This window comes from Vanacampus margaritifer, chromosome 7 (genome assembly GCF_051991255.1).
Source record: "Vanacampus margaritifer isolate UIUO_Vmar chromosome 7, RoL_Vmar_1.0, whole genome shotgun sequence".
Classification (NCBI taxonomy): domain Eukaryota; kingdom Metazoa; phylum Chordata; class Actinopteri; order Syngnathiformes; family Syngnathidae; genus Vanacampus; species Vanacampus margaritifer.
This window is the reverse complement of record NC_135438.1, coordinates 23107636-23127175: the sequence shown is the minus strand read 5'-3', so window position 1 is coordinate 23127175 and position 19540 is coordinate 23107636. Positions and strand designations below refer to the sequence as shown.

The window sequence follows — 19540 nt, the reverse complement described above, 5'->3', positions numbered from 1 at the left end:
TTTTACTGTCACACAAATCATTTATTGGCATTTGATGGAGAGGGTGTTTGACAATGGTGTAATGTGTTAAATTTCAAACCTGTTGCAAATTGCAATAATTATTTTGTTCCTGTTATTTCGTGTGTGTGTGTGCGCGCGCGCGCGCGTGCGAATCTTGAACTTAAATGACACACCGAGTTTGTGTCACAAAAAAAAGAAATCCAATAATAAGTATGACATTACTTTTACTATGTATTACTTGACATCGATCTGTTAGTTGAGATCCGGTCTTTCTAATGCTTGAGGACATCCACATCTTCTGAGCGGGACACCACTTTTCCATCAACCATCTCCTCAATTACAACTCTCCTTCTCTGAGTTATAACTGGTTGAGCTAAAGAGAGAATAGGAATAAGAATTAATATAATGTTAATATACACTACTAACAAAAAGTTAGGGATATTTGGCTTTTGGGTGAAATTTCAGGATGAGCCTAAAGAGCTGAGGCGCAATCAGCATGAGGCGTCGTTGTCAAGCTGCTCAAGGGCACATGACCAGTTATTGAGAGTTAAAAAATTTTGTTGTCATGCACCCCCCATTTTTGTTAACTTTTCTTTCAATGAATTGTTTGAAATTAGGAAATCACCAGTCCATCCTTCTACATAAATGTCCTACTTTCATAATATATCACTGTAGCATGATTTCTTGACATTTTCCATAAATTTCACCTGAAATCCAAATATCCCTAACTTTTTGTGAATAGTGTATGTATGTATGTATGTAGTGCTTATATATATATATACACACACTGTATACATGTCATTTAAATTGACCCCAAAAAATTGTGATGTCATCCACTTACGTTTTACTTCTTTGACAATTTGTATGGTCCTGAAAGTTAACAAGTTACAAATTAGGAAAAGAAAAACATCAAAATACTGGATTTGATTTGTGTTTGTTAGAGCTAAGATAAGAGAAGTTAAGTGTCTTTCGCTTACTTTACGTCTTCTCCATCCAACAATCTTCTGTATTCAGCGATCTCCATCTCCAGCCTGCACTTGATGTCAAGCAGCACCTGATATTCTGATGACTGTCTCTCGATGTCCAACCTCATCTGGCCAAGCTCATTCTCCAGGCGGTCGACTTGGGCCTGGAGCTGGTTCAGCTGCATCGAGTAACGAGATTCTGTTTCTGCCAACTGACTCTCCACAGCAGCTTTCTGTCAAGAGAAAAAAAGTATTTGATATTTATAAGTACTTTAAGGTCATGCCTTGATTTTCTATTAAGGCTAAATGTGTGATCTGCCATTACCAGGCTAAGTTGGGATTGGAGTTCAATCTGCAAGCCTTGCAATGTTCTCCGGAGCTCACTAATTTCAGTGTGGGAGGTCTCAAGGATTTGCGTGCTGCTTGCAACTTGCTTGTTCAACTCGTCAAACTGCAATACGTGGATGGAATGCAAACTTATTCAAGCTGTTGGAAAGCACTTGCTCTTCACATAAACATGCATTGCATGGTAAGGTTCAATGTCTTATCTTGCCTTGGCCTTGTACCAGTTGTCCATATCACGACGGTTCTTCTCAGTGATAGCCTCATATTGTCTTCTGATCTCCTCAATGGTTCTGGACATGTCCTCCTGGGGTCTGGCATCAATTTCTACATTCACAGCGCAGGTATTCACTTGGTTTCGCAATGCTGCCATCTCCTACAGAAGGACGTTGGAGTAAAAGATTAGAAAAATAAAGCGTTGGTTCTACAAGTTCAGGAACAAGTCTGGTTTCAATGTAAATAGCCTTTTCAAAAGGAAATAACACCATATGTAGTTTATTTTGTATCGTATTCATTTTCACCTTTTGGTTATTAACTCGTTCACTCCCAGCCATTTTCACTGAAGCAACCCCCTTCGCTCCTGACTGTTTTACTGGATTTTGACTGATTTTGCAAGGCCCACAGAATATTGTGTTCTATTGCTCTAGAAACATGGAACCTACTAAAAGAAACATAAGAGTCTCTTCTTTCATCAGAAAAAATGAATATTTGTATCTGCTTTCGTTTTGCAGCAATTAGCATTAGAATATAGCTATGTTTCAACAATATTCACGTTCCTGGCAAAAAGAGCTTGTTGCAACATGGCCCTGGCTGATCTTGTATACTCTGCTACCACCTGCTGGCCATCTTTAGTAATAACTACCATTGCTTAAAGCCACCTCGTCATGTCAGAAGCTGCATGAAAGCCTTCCGTATGCGCTTGCATAAAAAAACATTTTAATAAAATGTATAATTACGTTTTTGGGAGTGAAGGACAATGTATTAAAAAATGCGTTTACATGTTTTTGGGTTTGGATTAGTTAGTTGGTAGCACTAGAAAGACAGTGAATATCCCCCAGGTGCTTCAAGGGTTTACTTAAAAATGTCAGTATGTTTAGCTAAGATACTTTTTGCATCACATTTGCTATTTCAGTCTATGTACAAACATGCAAATTTTAGCTTCAGGTGTTTGTAATGTCATTGCATGTAAAATAAATAGATCACTACTTGGTGTCTTACAGTAGACATGCATGACAGCTTACTGTGTAAATGCTTTTGCGTACAACTTGTGGACACACAAGACAGTCCTCAGGACTTGTTAGTTTAAGAAAAGTATCTCCGGGAGGTGTTAGTGCAAATTGTTGACTTGTGTTAGTAGCTGTCTCATATCTCATGTGATCTCTTTGCAGCTACATGGCTATAAATAAAAGGATCACTTTAAACTGCCTGTAGAAAAAAAGTAAAGTAAACAACCATCTCCAAATAGAATTTTTGGTGTTTGAGTGACGTGTTACCTCGGCATGGTTCTTCTTCAGGTAGACCAGCTCTTCCTTCAGGCCCTCCACTTGCATCTCCAGGTCAGTGCGAGCCATCGTCAGGTCATCCACGACTTTGCGCAGTCCAGAAATGTCTGCCTCCACTGACATGCGTACAGCCAGCTCATTCTCATACCTGTTGATTATTAAACACATACGCACTCATGTTTGGGCACGAGCTGGATTGGTATTACTACCAACAAGAGTCAAGATGAAGTGCCACTGAAACCTGTTTTACCAGTTTTCCCACCTTTAACGTCTGTGGGACAAAACAGCATCCCCATCTCCAACTGCTTCATTTAACACATCTGAACTATCTAACAAGATTTTTTTAAAGCGAGCTGTATCAACAATTTTTAATTAAAAAGGATAGTAAGGTGTAGATGAGCGTGGTGAAACAAGAACCTCCTCTCAACACTATTTGTAGTTTTACTACATTCAAATATTATTATCTTATTATCATTATTATGATTATTATTATTGAGGGATGCACAGCAAATCGGTTCTGGCATTTTGACTTAGTCCCACTGGCCCAGCCCGACTCCTGACCATGACTTCAGTTTGCTGTCAGTTTTGTAAATGGACTAATGCGTTGCTCCCTCTAAATTGTGGGGCTAATCCCTTGGGATAAAATGGACGAAAATAATATAATAATAATAAGTACATAGTACCACATCAGCACCAAAAGATACCGGCCCACGCGGCATCTGTCCTGTGTGCTAGATGGCCTGTCCAACCATCTATTATATTATATTATATTATATTAATAATGAAACATTTCATATTTTATTTTATTATTAGTATCCACTCACTTGATCCTGAAGTCCTCTCCTGCCAGTCTGGCATTGTCGATCTGCAGCATCAACCTGGCATTGATCTGAGCAGCATCACTGATCTAAAACGGCATCCACAAACAAACAAACAAAATAAGAACATTGTCACTAAGTAAAACATAACTATCCTATAGCCAATGCATCTTATCTTATCTTACATGGCAACGTGGGTTTTTGTCTTGCAGAGACTCTCACCTTTTTGCGCAGGTCATTGATGATTACCTCATACTTGGAATAATCTCTCAGTATGGGGGTCTGCTTGTCATACCATTCTCGGATTTGACGCTCCAACAAGGCGTTGGCACTCTCCAGGGAGCGCACCTTGTCCAGGTAAGTGGCCAGACGGTCGTTGAGGTTCTGCATGGTCCCTTTCTCGCTGTTGCCGAAGGCGAAGGACCCGCCGTCCATGACTCCCCCTCCGAGAGAAAAGCCCAGGTCCATGCCCGAACTAAGCCCGCTGCCATAGGACATCTTGACACTTCTAGCGGAACCAGAGTACAGACTGGCAGCCCGCCGGGAGCCGGTCACGGGGAAAGAGGACATGGACAATGCCGATACTCCAGTGCGGCTTGACATACTGACTAACTTAGACTCGGGCTGTGCGTGTTTCCCTGAAACTTGTCAAACCCAAAGCGAGGCGAGGAGGAGACGGTCTAAAGCCGGGCTGGAGGATGGATTTTATAGTGCGCTGCGATGGGGGTGGTCCATCAGGTGGGTTGAGTCCTATATCGTCTTTGCTCCACTTCGGCGTCTGGTGTGACTATACTAGGCGTGTCACACGTGGAGCAGCTGTCCTGGCACATATCACCAAAGACGAGTTTAGGCGTGTGCGACACACATTAAGCCTGTCTTACTCACAGTTTGGGCTACCTCCGTAAAACAGAATATTAGCCTTAATATAGTTTCTTAATGATGGAGCCACATTTTGCAATGTATTACATTCCATTTCAATTGATTATTGAGAATTACTTATTTCCCATAGAACATAAAATAGCCTATAAATTGGTCTTGTCTGGTGATGAGGGACACGTGATGTTTCAAAAAGAGTAGCCGAAACTTGTTCATGAAAGCTATAGCATTTCATGTAATTAAACTTAATTAAAAAGAAATAAATAGATCAACATTCCACGCGTAGCCCAGCACGATCAGCTCCACGGTTCACATGGGAGAGGCTCTTCATTTGTGGTGGCTGTTTAAAAAGTGAAAGTGGTTGTCGATATTTGTTGGAGTTTTTTATTGCATCAGTTAACATTTCAGAATAATTTCACCCTATTTTGAAAAAGAAAAGTTTCAATCTCTCATAAATGCATTTTATTTGTAGCTACTGTATCTATATATATATATATATATATATATATATATATATATATATATATATATATATATATATATCTTTGTTATTTTTCTTTTCTTGTCTTATTTTTAAATGGAAAAACAACACTTTAAATTATATGCAAATGAAGAGAAAAAGCAGAATCTTTTATAACCTATCCGCCCCAAAATCTAAATTTAACTTAATGATAAACAAACAATTGACGGTAACATGTAAAGAAAAATGTACAGTAATGTAATACTGTTTTGCGCATGTAAAATAAATAGTCAACTTTTCTATGTTGAATTGTAGGCCTATTTCTTACATGTTCTCTCTGAAATATTTTACAAATTGATGAGGACATTTCTTGTCCAAAATCAGTTTACAGTTGATGACAACAGCGGCAATACTTGTTTGAGCTGTGCTGGTGTGTCCCAACTGCCTGTGGATAACAAGAAGTCCATTATCTGATGGATGACGCCCATGATTGCGCCTCAGCTGGATAAACTGGTGGAATTAGTTACTCTCTCTCTCTCGCCCTTTCTCTGTAACCAGTTAATTAAGTTCACGCTATACTTCTGTTAACTGAACTTCAGTCTCATCACAAAAAAATAATAATCACACACCCACCTGCAGTGGCTTAAACCAATTATGTTTACCGACATTGGCAAGTAAATGCCATCACTCATTTGGAATGATGGGATTTCAAAGAGTGTCACCGCACCTGCGGTAGCCTTGTAGTGCATGAAATACTTTCAGTCTTGGAAACTTGCCATGAAACACACTTAGGACACCTGTGCATTTTCACTGCTAAAACTAGCATCTAGGCTGGCAAAAGTGATTTTGACATTATGTATTGCGGATCAGTGTTGGAACCACGCATGTATCAGCTTCTATGAAATTAATGAATGAGCATCATCACTCTGAGTAGATGCATGTTTGAATCACTTCATACAGTCATCCATCCAGTTCACAAAATTCCTACAATAGAAGCACTTCTTGTCATGAAAATGCATGGGAACATGCAGCACAGGTTCTCAGTTTCATAAAAGATGTACACAACACTTGATTTGCCAGTAGCCTATCCTTGAATTGCTCATCTGGACAGCGTAATGTTAAAGGGGAAACATCACCAGCCTTGCTGTGAATGCGGATACTTGGTCCTGACTTGTTTGGTTGAAAACCTGTTTGCCTAACCCTGTTCTACATAACACTCAATGGCAACGAGACAGTGGCACTCCTAGTTTAATTGTTTTGTGAGCTTGTGTAACCCTGAGGCGCTTGGAAAAAATATCAGAGTGACGACGGCAACAGTTTTTGTCCAGCCACTTAACTTAAGGAGCAATGAAAATATAGACTGTTCAAGTATGCACTAGTATGCTTTGTCCTTTATGAAAATGGTGAGTCATTTGACTTGTATTATTATGATAATATGAAGCTTACAATGCAACGATAAAGTATATGCACCCTTAAAAAAATCTTACTTTTTTTTGCAGTTTCTCTACTTTAATGTTTAAGACGATGAAACAAATGTAAATATATAAAAAAATATAGCCCAGTTAAACATAAAATTCTATTTTTAAATGGAGATTTTAGTGATCAAAGGAATACAAACTATTCAAATAGACCTAGCCCTGTGTGGAAAAAGTATTGCCCCTCATTTTTGTAATCAGGAATTAAATTTGATAATCCCTTTTTTTTTAATAGAGATATTTTTTACTGACTACACCAAAGCCTGATTACCTCCAGACCTGTTCAATCAAGAAATCTTTTAAGTAGAACCTATATGACAAAATGAAGTCAGCCCAAAGATCTCAAATCTCCAACAAAATGCCATGATCCAAATAAATTCACGAACAGATGAGAAATACTGTAAAGTTAATGATATCTGTCAGTCTGGAAGGGTTACAAAGCCATTCTTAAAGCTTGAGGACCCTAGCACTGTGGGAGCCATTATGGGCAAATTGAGAAAACATGGAATAGTGGTGAATCTTCCCACGTGCGCAGTCGGCCTACAGAATATACCCCAAGATCACAACGGCGAATCATACAGGAAGTCACAAATGAACCCAACACAACATCTCAAGAACTACAAGCCTCCCTCACCTAACCCTTTGTGAGGAAGACAGTGGGGGGGGGGGGTGGGGGGGGGGGGTGGGGGGTGGGGGGATGACTCAATGCCTCTTTATATCTGGTATAAATGAAACAGCATTTCAGAAAAAGACAACAGTCAAACATGGTGGTGGTATTGTGATGATCTGGGTCTGCTTCATCACTTCAGGGCCTGGATGACTTGCTATAATTGATAACACCATAAATTCTTCTCTTTACCAGAAAATCCTGCGAGAAAATATTTGGCCAACAGTCTGTGGCCTCAGACTGAAGCGAAATTGGGCTCTGCAACAAGAAATCAATCCAAATTGCCACTGAGGGTGGCCCAATCAGTTATTAGGTTTAGGGGGCAATCACTTTTTCTCAAAGGACCAGGTAGCTTTGAATATTTAGTTTTCCTTAACACATAAAATCACCATTAAAAAAAATAGGATTACTTGGGTTGACTGACTTTTTCTTCCGTTCCCAGTCCTGAGTTGAATGACAAGAGTTGTAATGCTTACTGAAGTTAATTGTAAACAATGGTGTAATTACTGTGGTTGTCTTTGTGGTTTAAGCTCCTCATCAGTCTGGTGGAATCTCCCTGAAGGGTTCATGTATGTGTGTTAGAAGAATAGGACCACTCCCTTCAGGTTCTTCAGGTACAGTATTTTCTTTATGCCCTCTGCACTGATTGATGAAATGTATGGAATGCAGTCTGATGGTGGTGATAAGATCAAATCTCCCATCTCTCCCACTGGCATGATCTGCACACAAGTGTGGTTTGTTTTGTTTGTTTGATATAAGCAGCAAAAAATGGGGAAATGTTTTTGTCTATTTAAAGAATTTTCTGGTTTTTGTCTGAATGTTTATCCACCAGTTAATTCTAATACCATAGATATAAACTAAACTCCATACACAAAGAATCAAACTGATAGTAGAAGCAGGGTTGATAATTATATTTAAAAATATATATATAATAATAATAATAATAAATTGAGATATTGGTATATTCAAGTTCTACACTTAATTCCATTTGAAATGATATGTAATGTATATAATACATAGACGTACCTAAAAAATGTACACGATTACAGCAATTTTTTAATGTTAGCAGATTGAAATCCCTAGTTTTGAGAAAAACAGGTTTAAAGTTTTGGTTCTTGCATCTTTCAAATGTATGGTAACCAGTACCTTAAAGGGAAAAAGATATTGACCCAAAATTCTCAGGACCTGTTAAAAGATCACTGGAAAGTCAATTCCAATAGCATGTAAGGCCATCATCACCATTTAAACCCTTTAAAAGTTTGACCTCTCAACAGATGAAATCAGCCTCAACTTTGAAGATCACATTAAGCTTACAATTCATCTTCTGGGTGATCAGCCAAAGTTTTTGCTCATTGTGGTATTTTTTTGTTTAAAAGAGGTCATATTATCGCAGTGGGAAATTTGATTTAATAATTTTGTGTGAATTAATAGATTATTTGACATTTGGTGTGGTAAGTAAGTTTGTTGATAACTTATCATGAATGTTATGTCTAAAATGCATTTGGTCACATAAAGAAAATGAAAATGTTCTGATGGTTCAACACAGTTCCCCAAATGTAAAACGTAAGGAACACAACACCATAATATAAATAAGCCACCCCATACAGTATACCCTGCATGCGGGGTGACTCGCTTTAGGAGGACCATCGCCAAGATTTTTCATTTTCAAGTTTAATTTTTCATCGCTCATATTTGATTTTAATTTGATCACACTTAAAAGAGCGTAAAGTGGAAATTTATGGTGATATTTTAGACTCAGGCAGATAGTTCATTTGATGTGGTGATGAAGCGGTGTGTACGGCGTCGCATAAAATTGGACGACATTATTTAGGCTGTAGGGGCAACAGACCCCGTCCTATTATCGCCAAGTTTGACCATTTTAAACAGAAAGAATTCGTTAAAAGTAAAGGACGGGAGCTTAAAGGGACCTCATTTGGAATGAATGACCAATTCCCGAGAGAGATTAATGAGCGGCGAAGGGTACTGTTTCCTATAATGAAACAAAATAGGCAGGAGGGTAAACGGACTGCGATGGTCGTCGATAAGCTATACATCGATGGCCAACTATTCCGGAACCCCAACTCCACTCCCTGGCTGTTCTAAATGGCATTGGTGGAACTAAACTTTGTTTGATTATTAGATGTATACATATACTGTATATGTGGTTATAAAACCTAAAATATGAATACTCATTATGTTTAGGCTATATTATAAATATATTATTAAATACATAACTATATCTAAAGTATATTTAAACAAAAAATCTCGCTTAGGTTATCAGTTACTGGTGTATTTTTATGTTTAATCCCCCGCTAATTTCCTTCACTTTCACCTCCCTACCCGTTTTTTCACTGTTATATTTACTTACACGTCACCTCATATTTTACACAAATTACATAATCCACCTAAATACTTTGAGTCTATCCTATAACATGGCAATATTGACAAATGGCCTATGCAGATATATACACAGGACTGAGTCCATATTGTTTGTATGCATAAATTAGTTCTGGTTTCCTGGAATGTTTGTGGCGCTCGCTCACAAGCAAAAAGAATAAAAACTTTAGACCATCTCTTAAAAGTAAAAGCAGATATTTGCCTCCTACAAGAAACCCACCTACAAAAATCTGAAGAAAAATTACTTATTGATAAGAATTTTAGCCAAGCGTACTCTGCCCCTTATAACAGTAGACAAAGAGGAGTCTGTATACTCTGAATTTACTCTTTACTCTAAATAATACAATAACAGACCCAGAGGGCCGATACATTATTATTCACGTGACTATATTTAATAAAATATATACACTTGGTAATTTATATGCCCCTAATAATGATGATCCGGCCTTTTTCCATGAATTTTTCTCTCAGCTGTTTGATTTAGCAGCGAACTCTACTATTATTATTGGAGGAGACTTTAACACAGTCTTAAATCCATTAATTGACCGTTCTAATAATACAACATGTATAAGGCGATTACAATCTACTAAAGTAATAGGGGAATATATGGATGATTTTGGCCTCGTCGACAGCTGGAGACTTAAAAATCCAAATAAGAAGGAATTTACCTTCTTTTCCGCTGTGTACAGGTCTTTTTCAAGAATCGATTATTTTCTTACAAATAACTCTATTGCTGATAAAACTGTTACAAAAATACATCCTATTATTATTAGCGACCATGCACCAGTCTCCCTTTCCTTACAAGTTGATTATACCTTTAAACCACCACCGACATGGCGTTTCAACATCTCATTGCTAAACGACGCAGAGTTTGATAAAACTATAAGAAAAGAGCGGGCAGACTTTTTGGAAATAAATGATTCTCCAGACCTATCCCCATCTCTTCTCTGGGAAGCTGGGAAAGCAGTAATTAGAGGTAAAATTATATCATATTCATCTTATAAAAAGAAACAGGAGCAAAAATTTGAAAAAGACTTGGAAGATAAAATTAAACAACTGATGGATGAGTACGCAATAAACCCAAATAACCAAATATGGACTGACTTACAAAATACAAAAATACAATTAGACGATATGCTAACTAAAAAGACAGAATTTATAATACAACAATTGAGATACAACAACTTTGAATATAATAACAAATCAGGTAAATTTCTTGCAAACCAACTTCAACGCAATCGGGAAAAATCTCTTATAACGGCTATTAAAGGGACAACTGGTGAATGCACACAATCACCTGAAGAAATTAATCAAATTTCTTATAACTATTATCGCAACCTATACTCAGAAACTAATAAGACTAACCCTGAGCATATTGAGGCATTCCTCAGTAGCTTAAATATACCTCAGTTAACTACTGAATATAAAGACATGTTAGATGCGCCACTTACTATAAACGAGTTGTACAGTGCTCTAGATAGTATGCCTAATGGCAAAGCACCTGGCCCAGATGGTTATCCGGCTATATTTTTTAAGCACTTCTGGTTAATGCTTGCTCCACTATTCTTAAGAGTAGTTACAGAAATCAAAACTAATGGTTACATACGCGCACACATGAATACAGCAGCAATTAAACTTTTATTAAAGCCAGAAAAAGACACCACCCTTCCATCAAGTTACCGTCCGATTTCACTAATTAACACTGATATTAAAATTATCACTAAGGCTTTCACATCTAGACTAGAAACAGTAATCTCGCCAATCATTCATAGCGACCAAACAGGCTTTATTAAAGAGTGTCACTCTACTAATAATATTAGGAGACTCTTTAACCTTATTAGCATGTCACAGCGGCATGATAAAAAGGCAGTTATTATATCATTGGATGCAGAAAAAGCTTTCGACAAAGTTAACTGGTCCTTCCTCTTTGCTGTTTTAAATAAATGTGGCTTTGGGAAATCATTTATCCACTGGGTATCAGTATTATATGATTCTCCTAAAGCTACAGTTACTACTAACGGGATTATATCTCAGAGCTTTACTTTACAGAGAGGCACAAGACAGGGATGCCCACTATCCCATTTATTATTTGCAATATTTATTGAGCCACTTGCATTAGCCATACACCAGGAAAGAAGGATTCAAGGAATTCACTCTGGGGTAACAGAACATAAAATTAATCTATATGCCGATGATATCTTACTTTATTTAGAAAAGCCGGCTACTTTGTTAGGGGAAGTATTTAACTTAATAACTAAATTCTCACAGTTATCAGATTATTCTATTAACTGGACAAAATCAACACTTCTACCTATTACAGAAAATTCATGGAACCCTGCAAGCCAGGACCCACACTACTCATTTCCTATAGGTAATTTAAAATACTTAGGCATAAAAATCTCACCTAAATTAACTGATTTAATTCATTTCAACTTTTCTCCACTTCTGGATAACATTTATAGTGACTTGGAGCGCTGGAATAATCTTCCTATTTCTCTAATAGGACGAATAGCCACCATTAAAATGAAAGTTTTACCCAAAATAAACTATTTTTTCTCAATGATTCCATTTAAACCTACGGCTAAATGGTTTCAGTTGTTGGACTCAGTCGTTACAAAATTTTACTGGAATAAAAAAAAAGCAAAGATTAGTCTATCTACTCTTCAGAAAAGTAAATCCAAAGTTTGTCTAGAGGCACCAAATTTTCTGCACTACTATATAGCTAACCAGCTACAATATATCGTTCTATGGGCACAACCCAACAGAGACACTAACGGTTGGCTGGAACTAGAACAGAAGGATTGTAATAACCTCAGACTTCTAGATTTACTCTTTATTACAACATCGATTAAGCGACTGAATTGTTTTAAAAACCCAATGATTTCCGCCACCCTGACTGCCTGGTGGAAGGCACTAGAAATTACAAAAGCCCAAGTGGAGCCCTGTGGGCTTTCTCCCCTATGGCATAACCCCGACTTTCAACTTAACAACCAACCGTTTTATTTAGGTGTGTGGGAGCAGAAAGGAATTACACATCTCCACCATCTCTTCTCAGATAATATGTTTATATCATATACATCCTTGCTCCAAAAATACAATATAAAAAACGGAAATTTTTTACATTATCTACAAGTTAAAAATATGATAAAGAAAAAAATTCCAACACTTCGGGGTACGCTCCAACCGCCTGTTTTAGCTAAAGATATTAACAAACTTTCTCCGACAACAACAAAAAAACTTTCAAAAATATATAAGTTACTTTCATATACTGATAAAATGTCTTTACCCATCTCGAAATGGGAGACAGACTTGTCTATAGCACCGGAATCTGACTTTTGGATTCAAGTTTGTGAAAACGCATTTAAAATGACAAAACACACAAATTTACAACTTATCCAATATAAAATTATTCACAGAACATACATTACTCAATATATGATGAAGAAAATGGGACTCTCAGACTCCGACATTTGTCTCCAATGTTTACAAAACACTACAGACACTTATGTTCATGCTTTATGGTTATGTACTCCGGTTATGTATTTCTGGACTCAAGTCTTAGAAAAGCTTTCCGCAATTTTGGACTGTAGGATACCTTTATCTCCAAACTTGTGTTTGCTAGGTGACCTAACAACAATTGACTTACCACATAAACAATTTCAATCTACACTTGTAGCCCTTACTATCGCAAAAAAAACAATTCTTGTTAACTGGAAAAATAAACAAACTCTGAATATCGACCAATGGTCTAACCTCCTCATAAATCCCATTTTAATGGAAAAAATATCTGCCTCAAATAAAAAACAAATATCAAAATTTATAGAAACATGGTCTATGTATATAGAATTTTTTAACCTAATTCTGGTTACTTAATTCTGTCTGTTAGCGAGAGCCACCACATCGTGATAACTTACATTGATGTTTCTGCATTTGGCAATTATAATAATAATAATATTATTATATTATATTATTAGTATGGGATTTTTTTTAATAGGCTTTAGGTGAACTGATGAATACACACACGCTCGCACGCACGCACGCACGCACGCACACACGCACATACACATACTCACCCACATACAAAAAAATATATATATATGTAAAAAAAATAATTTTTATTATTATTATTTAAAAAATAATAATAATAATAAAAGGAGAGCAATGATGATGTCAAATCGAATGAACAATACTGAGCTTTCCTGGGAAAAAAAAAAAAAGGACGACATTATTTAGAATACATGATTACATTAGACTACATTACATACAAGGCATTGCCTCATTTAACAATATTTAGTTACACTCATCCCGACTCGCTGTCAGTGACACCAGAGCAGAGTGACAGCTGCTTGGCTGCTCACATGAGTTTCACCCCTCGTCAGTGGACATGGTTTAGTGTATAATTGCAGTCATTTGAAGTAAAAGTAAAAATAGATTCATTAAAGTGGAAGTCAACCCCCTCAAAAATTCTTGACAATAATATGTGTTTAACTTCATTCCTCCCCTCACCGCAGCCAGGTGATAGCTCAGGTAAGAGATTAATAAATAATCCATACATCCATTATCTGAACCATTTATCCTCACAAGGGTCACGGGTGCGCTGGAGCCTATCCCAACTGCATGTCTTCAGGCAGTAGGCACGGTACACCCTGCACTGGTTATACATGCATTTTCCTTACCACTTGTCTTTGGTAGGGTCACAGGACTTTGGGGGCGAGAGGCGGGGTATACTCTGAACTGGTCACTACCCACTTGCAGATTTATAGGGCACATAAAAACAAAAAAACTATACACACTCAAATTCACACCTGACAGACAATTTAGAGTCTTCAATCTTTATTCATTCATTAATTTGCTTACATTTTATACAAGACTATTAATTATTTATTATTATAAGACAAAATGTACATAATCCAGATAGGGCATAATATCAACTCTTCAATTAACCTAGAACATGTTTTTGAACAGAGAACGACTGAAAAGACTCAATTGAAATGTAGAGAACATGTGGGACTGCATAATAGGCTTTAGGGCACACACACGTACAGTGAAAAGAGGCAGAAGAATGTTAAGACACAAAGGTTGATCAAATCAGGAATGTTAATGACTTTTCACATCTAAACCTTTGACCTGGGGGCTCTTTCCATTCCCCGGCAAGTAGTGTCCATCTCAGCAGAGCAGCTTCCCCTTCTGGTCCAGAAATGCAACAGAAAATTCATCTGCTGACAGTCACGTAGCTCTCATTTATGTAATTTCCCTAAGCAAACATTCATCTACATTCTACATCTTTGCAGACGTTGACACATGACACTTGAAACTAGCTTGGTGACATTCCATGCTTACTGAATTCATGTTTCACAGACTTAAAACAAAACTGTCAACAATGACGCAGCAAAAGCCATCTGAGGTAAAAAATAAGAATAATAGAGACTTAATCAGCTTCATCACCATTTTCACGTTCATGCCAAGAGGGTGGAGGGTGTGGAAGTTTCTTGACATGCCAGTCAGGTTTCTATAATTTTTTTGTGAAAACTGTTCATGTAGTGTAATGATCATGTTCCAAGGTGAAACACATGTTCCATAAACTAGTATTAGGCCAATGACTGCAGTTGTTGTAAGTAAAGACTTAAGTCATCTTTGTAAGTATTCCCTATCCTGCCTCTTTGGACAGAGTGCATATTTACTTATGTGACAAGACACTTGGTGAGCAAATTTGCTGACAGACAACTGCAATTTTACAAAAGCATTGCAAGGACTGTCATACTCATTTACTGATAAATGTATAGTCTTTTTTGTTTTTCCTTCAAAGGTGGAAAAGGCGTTCTGTGCATGTTGAGTATGATTTGCCCAAACACAATTCACAAGCACACTTTATAGTGAATATGAACAGGTTGGGATGCTGTGGCCAATATTTGATGTATTACCATAATAAACACTGGGAGAGCACAAGAGTGTTGTTTTTGTCCATTTATTTCATAAGAGAATAGTATAGAGCTGCATACTGTGTGCACTACAAAAGGTTTTGCTGCTATGATTAACAGCAGCATGCGCGCTCTGTGTTCATTCACAATAATAGACTTTTCAATGTAATTGAAAATAATATCAATTAATGGCATTATTCAATACTGTGATTTAACAGCAATTATCAGGTACAATATTTGAATAGTGCAACTTGCGTGAAATGAAAGGACATCATGACCGTGTTGCTTTGTTTCACATAAAAGTTCGTGATCATATTGGGAGAGATGTTGACATTCTATTGCTGGTCCAATTTGGCAGCTCTGAATTGGTCACGAGCATATGCTGTATGTGAATTGCATACTCACTTCGGTAAACAAAGTGGTGTTAGGCTCGTGCTGATGGTGGGGGAATCCAGGTCTAGAAGGTAAAAAGTACAAACCCAGAGTTTGGCTTTAACCACAGGTGCTTCTACTTGCAGGTAAGCGAGCTTGTTCCTACCTGTTGAGGGAAAGCACCTGTGGCTAAAGCCAAACTGCTTTCATGGGTTTTTACTTTCTGGACCTGGATTCCCCAAATCTGCTTGTGCTGATGTCTGTGGTGATCAGCACAGCCTCTTTATTAAATAGTAAAGATTATTTCAAGCAAAGGCTGCAGATGTTTGAAAGGGCCAAGAGTGTATCTGAAGGGTTCGCGGAAAATTAGTAAATGGAAAGGACAAAGGGGAGCATTAAGGCCTAAATACACCAATCCGACGTCGGGAGTCGGACAGCGTTGGGCGGCATGTGTCATCTGATCAGTGTATAAATTACTGTTGTGAAATCGGATCAAGTTGGAATACGTCGGAGGGGTGGGGGGCGCTTCCATCAAATTCGACATGTTGAAACAGCGTTGGGCGTGGGACGCATTTGATCACTTGTGATCTTGTGACAACTTTATGTTTTTTCAGGACAGCACACATGAATATTAAATTCCCCAGTAAAGAGGATATGATCATATTTCAGCATGAAAAGTTGTTTAAAAAGTCCTTATTGTATTCTGGAGGTCGGTAAATGACACAGCACAGCACAGTGACAGTTTGGCCGACTTCAAAGAAGGTGGCTTCAAAGCTGTTGATCAATGTGGTAAATGGACATCGTTTACATTTAAATTTGTTTTTAAAAATAGTTGCTGTTCTTCCACCTCGGGCCGACGTCCTCCGAGCGTCCAAGTAAGCACAGCCAGGCGGTAGTAATTCAATCATAGCGGTGGACTCACCGGCGACAATACAGGTCTCCATCAGGCAGAGGAAATCCAAGTTGTTGGAAAGGAAAAACTCCCTCAAAATAAACATTTTGTTTATCAATGACCGCGGATTTTACAGCGCGATCCTGGGAGCAGCAGGGGTGCATGGCCCTTCCGTTCGGCGGTCTCGAGAAAGCTCTTTCAGAAGCTGGAGTTCGGCACCGCGCCCAAAACGCGCAGGGCAGCACGGCCGAAGCTTTTCGGGTGTTTCCACAGCGTCTTAGAATTCTCGTTAAAAAATAAATGAAAATAAAATAATTCTCTGTAATTAATTAAAATGAGTTTGATGAGCCCAGACGATGTAAAAACAACACACACACACAAATTTGACCAACCAATCAGCCTTGGTCAGTTCCAGCCTGGCTCAGCAAGAACCTGCTCCTGAGATAGTACTCGGATGGCCCCTGGAGAATTTAATTACCCATAAATATTATTTAATTTTAATTGTTGTTGGCGGAAAAACACGCAAATTGAATTTTACCAAGATAAATTGAAAAGTTCTCCTAAATTTCCGGCGGTGGAAAAAACCCTAATGTGGCATTTAAAGCTGGCTTTTGTCACCCAAAAGCCTCACAAACTTAAACTCTCATGGAGCAGATGGCACATGCACACTGCGCAAGCTCAATTTATGCAACTAGGCTCACAAAGTGACCAGCGACAGATAGCAGCGTCCGCTTTTGCACGTCTTCCCCTGCAACAGCTCTTCAGGCAGGACCAGTCAACCCAGGCCCAACTGGCACATTAGTGTAAAAGTCGCATTGTCTAAATTGATTACGCATGCCTGGAGACAAGTGAAGCACAAGAGTGCATTTTACCGTCTCAGACTACACAGTATAGCAACAGAGCTAACCGAATACGTTGATGAAATGGATGGTTATATTAAACGATACATGTTTCTATCACACACTGCAATGTACACTACAAACAAAAAGTTAGGAATATTTGGCTTTCAGGTGAAATTTATGGAAAATACAAAAAGTTCACACTGCAGTGATATCATATCATGAAAGTAGGACATTTAAGTAGAAGGATGCAGTTGTGATCTCCTCATTTCAAACAATTCATTGAAAACAACAATGGTGGGAACACCACAACAAACAAATTCAACGTCAACTGGTCATGTACCCTTGAGCATCAATCACAGCCAGACAATGACGTTTCATGCTGTTTACAAGTCGACTGATTGTCTGCTGAGGCATGGCATCTCACTCTTCTTGAAGGGCAGCCCTCAGCTCATTGAGGTTCTCGGGTGGAGAGTTTGCAGGCACTGCATGGTGACTCAGCTGATCCCACAGGTTTTCAATAGGATTCAGGTCTGGAGAAAGTGCAGGCCATTCCAACAGCCGTTCCCTGATGATGCCACTTCCATGAGCTGGAGCATTGTCGTTGAATTTGTGAATTTTGCCGTTAAGCTCCTTGCTAGAGAAGAGCATCTTGTGCAAAAAGTACTGAAACATTTAACAGTTGGACAAGTGCATTCAAAAGCTTAGAGAAGGTCACATTAAGTTCACCTGTAAGGGTTTGAATGCATTTTAGGAAATTTCGCCTGAAAGCCAAATATCCCCAAATTTTTGTGAGTAGTGTACAGTATGTTGTTATATCACATAGCTCTGTTGGAACAACAAAATGATGCTTTTCGAGTGATGCAAGCAGCCCGGTATTGTCTTTTTGCGTGAAATTAGGACAAATTTGTGCAAAATAAACCTCTTAAAAATGTATTTTTGTATCTTTATAAGATGTGCTATACAAATTATTTTTTTTAGTCAACTCAACTAAACCAGCACAGTGGCGTAGTGGTAGAGTGTCCACCTTGGCACTGGGAGGTTGTGGGTTCAATCTATGGCTGGCTCATACCAAAAGACTATAAAAATGGGACCCATTTGCCTCCCTGCTTGACACTCAGCATTATGGGTTGGAATTGGGGGGATTAGGTGACCGCATGCTCACCACTCCCTCAGTGTATTGGTCAAAAGCGGAGAATGAATTTCACCCCACTTAGATGGGTGTGACAATCAAATGGTTCTTTAACTTTATAAAATGCGAGAAATATTATTTAGTTATACAAAAATTAATTAACGTGTGTCAAAGTGAATATGTTAATTCAGTTAAAAGTAAATAAATTAGTTTGGTTCGGTAGCTAAAATGTTAAGAAAATAATTTGGATCAAGGCAAAAAATTAAGGTTGGTTCAAGTGAAGAATTATATGTATGTATATTTACATCAACATGAAATGATCAGTCATTCAATTGAGTTTCTGTGAAGTCAAATATTTTAGATGTGATATCTGGACATCATTTTTTTAATTTAGTTTACACGGCGTTAACATTTTTACAGTGTAACTAACTAACTAACTAACTGTGGTGGGCAGTCCATCGGTACTAATGGAAGGTCTATTAGTCTGTCACTAACGGACTGCTTTTGATTAGTTTTCATTAACTATTAATAACCTTGCTCAATACGGAATTGAATTGTAGTAAATAAAAAATAAAATATGATGAAATAAACTACAGGCTGGTAAGTAGTAACCAGTGTTCCAGCACTATGCTCCACTATGGAGGTCAATTTGTCTGCTTGGGCTTCCAGCTTCTAGCACCACCGCCTGTTGTGCAAGCAGAGACCTATTGTGCTTTTTGATCTCTTTGAGCATTTACCACATTGTTCCCATGTGAGCACAGGGGCTATTTTTATGTGATGTTGTTTTGCTTTGGTATTGTGAGCGAGCGTCAGTGGACGGCTGTTAAATGTTATCACTGGCAAGTTATAAATCCGCTATCAATTTTGCAGATGAGACTTTTTTTC

At 38.0% G+C, this 19540-nt stretch overlaps 1 protein-coding gene across 1 annotated transcript; it reads right to left on the bottom strand.

The window, feature by feature from the left end:
- Positions 1 to 4313, bottom strand: krt97 (keratin 97). Its single transcript, XM_077570798.1, has 8 exons — positions 3850 to 4313; positions 3634 to 3716; positions 2801 to 2957; positions 1519 to 1683; positions 1291 to 1416; positions 978 to 1198; positions 842 to 870; positions 1 to 373 (listed from the first exon to the last, which is right to left on the bottom strand). The coding sequence occupies exons 1-8, from the start codon at positions 4228 to 4230 to the stop codon at positions 273 to 275; spliced, it is 1263 nt and encodes a 420-aa protein (XP_077426924.1). The 5' UTR covers positions 4231 to 4313; the 3' UTR covers positions 1 to 272.
- Between the last annotated feature and the right edge of the window lie 15227 nt (positions 4314 to 19540).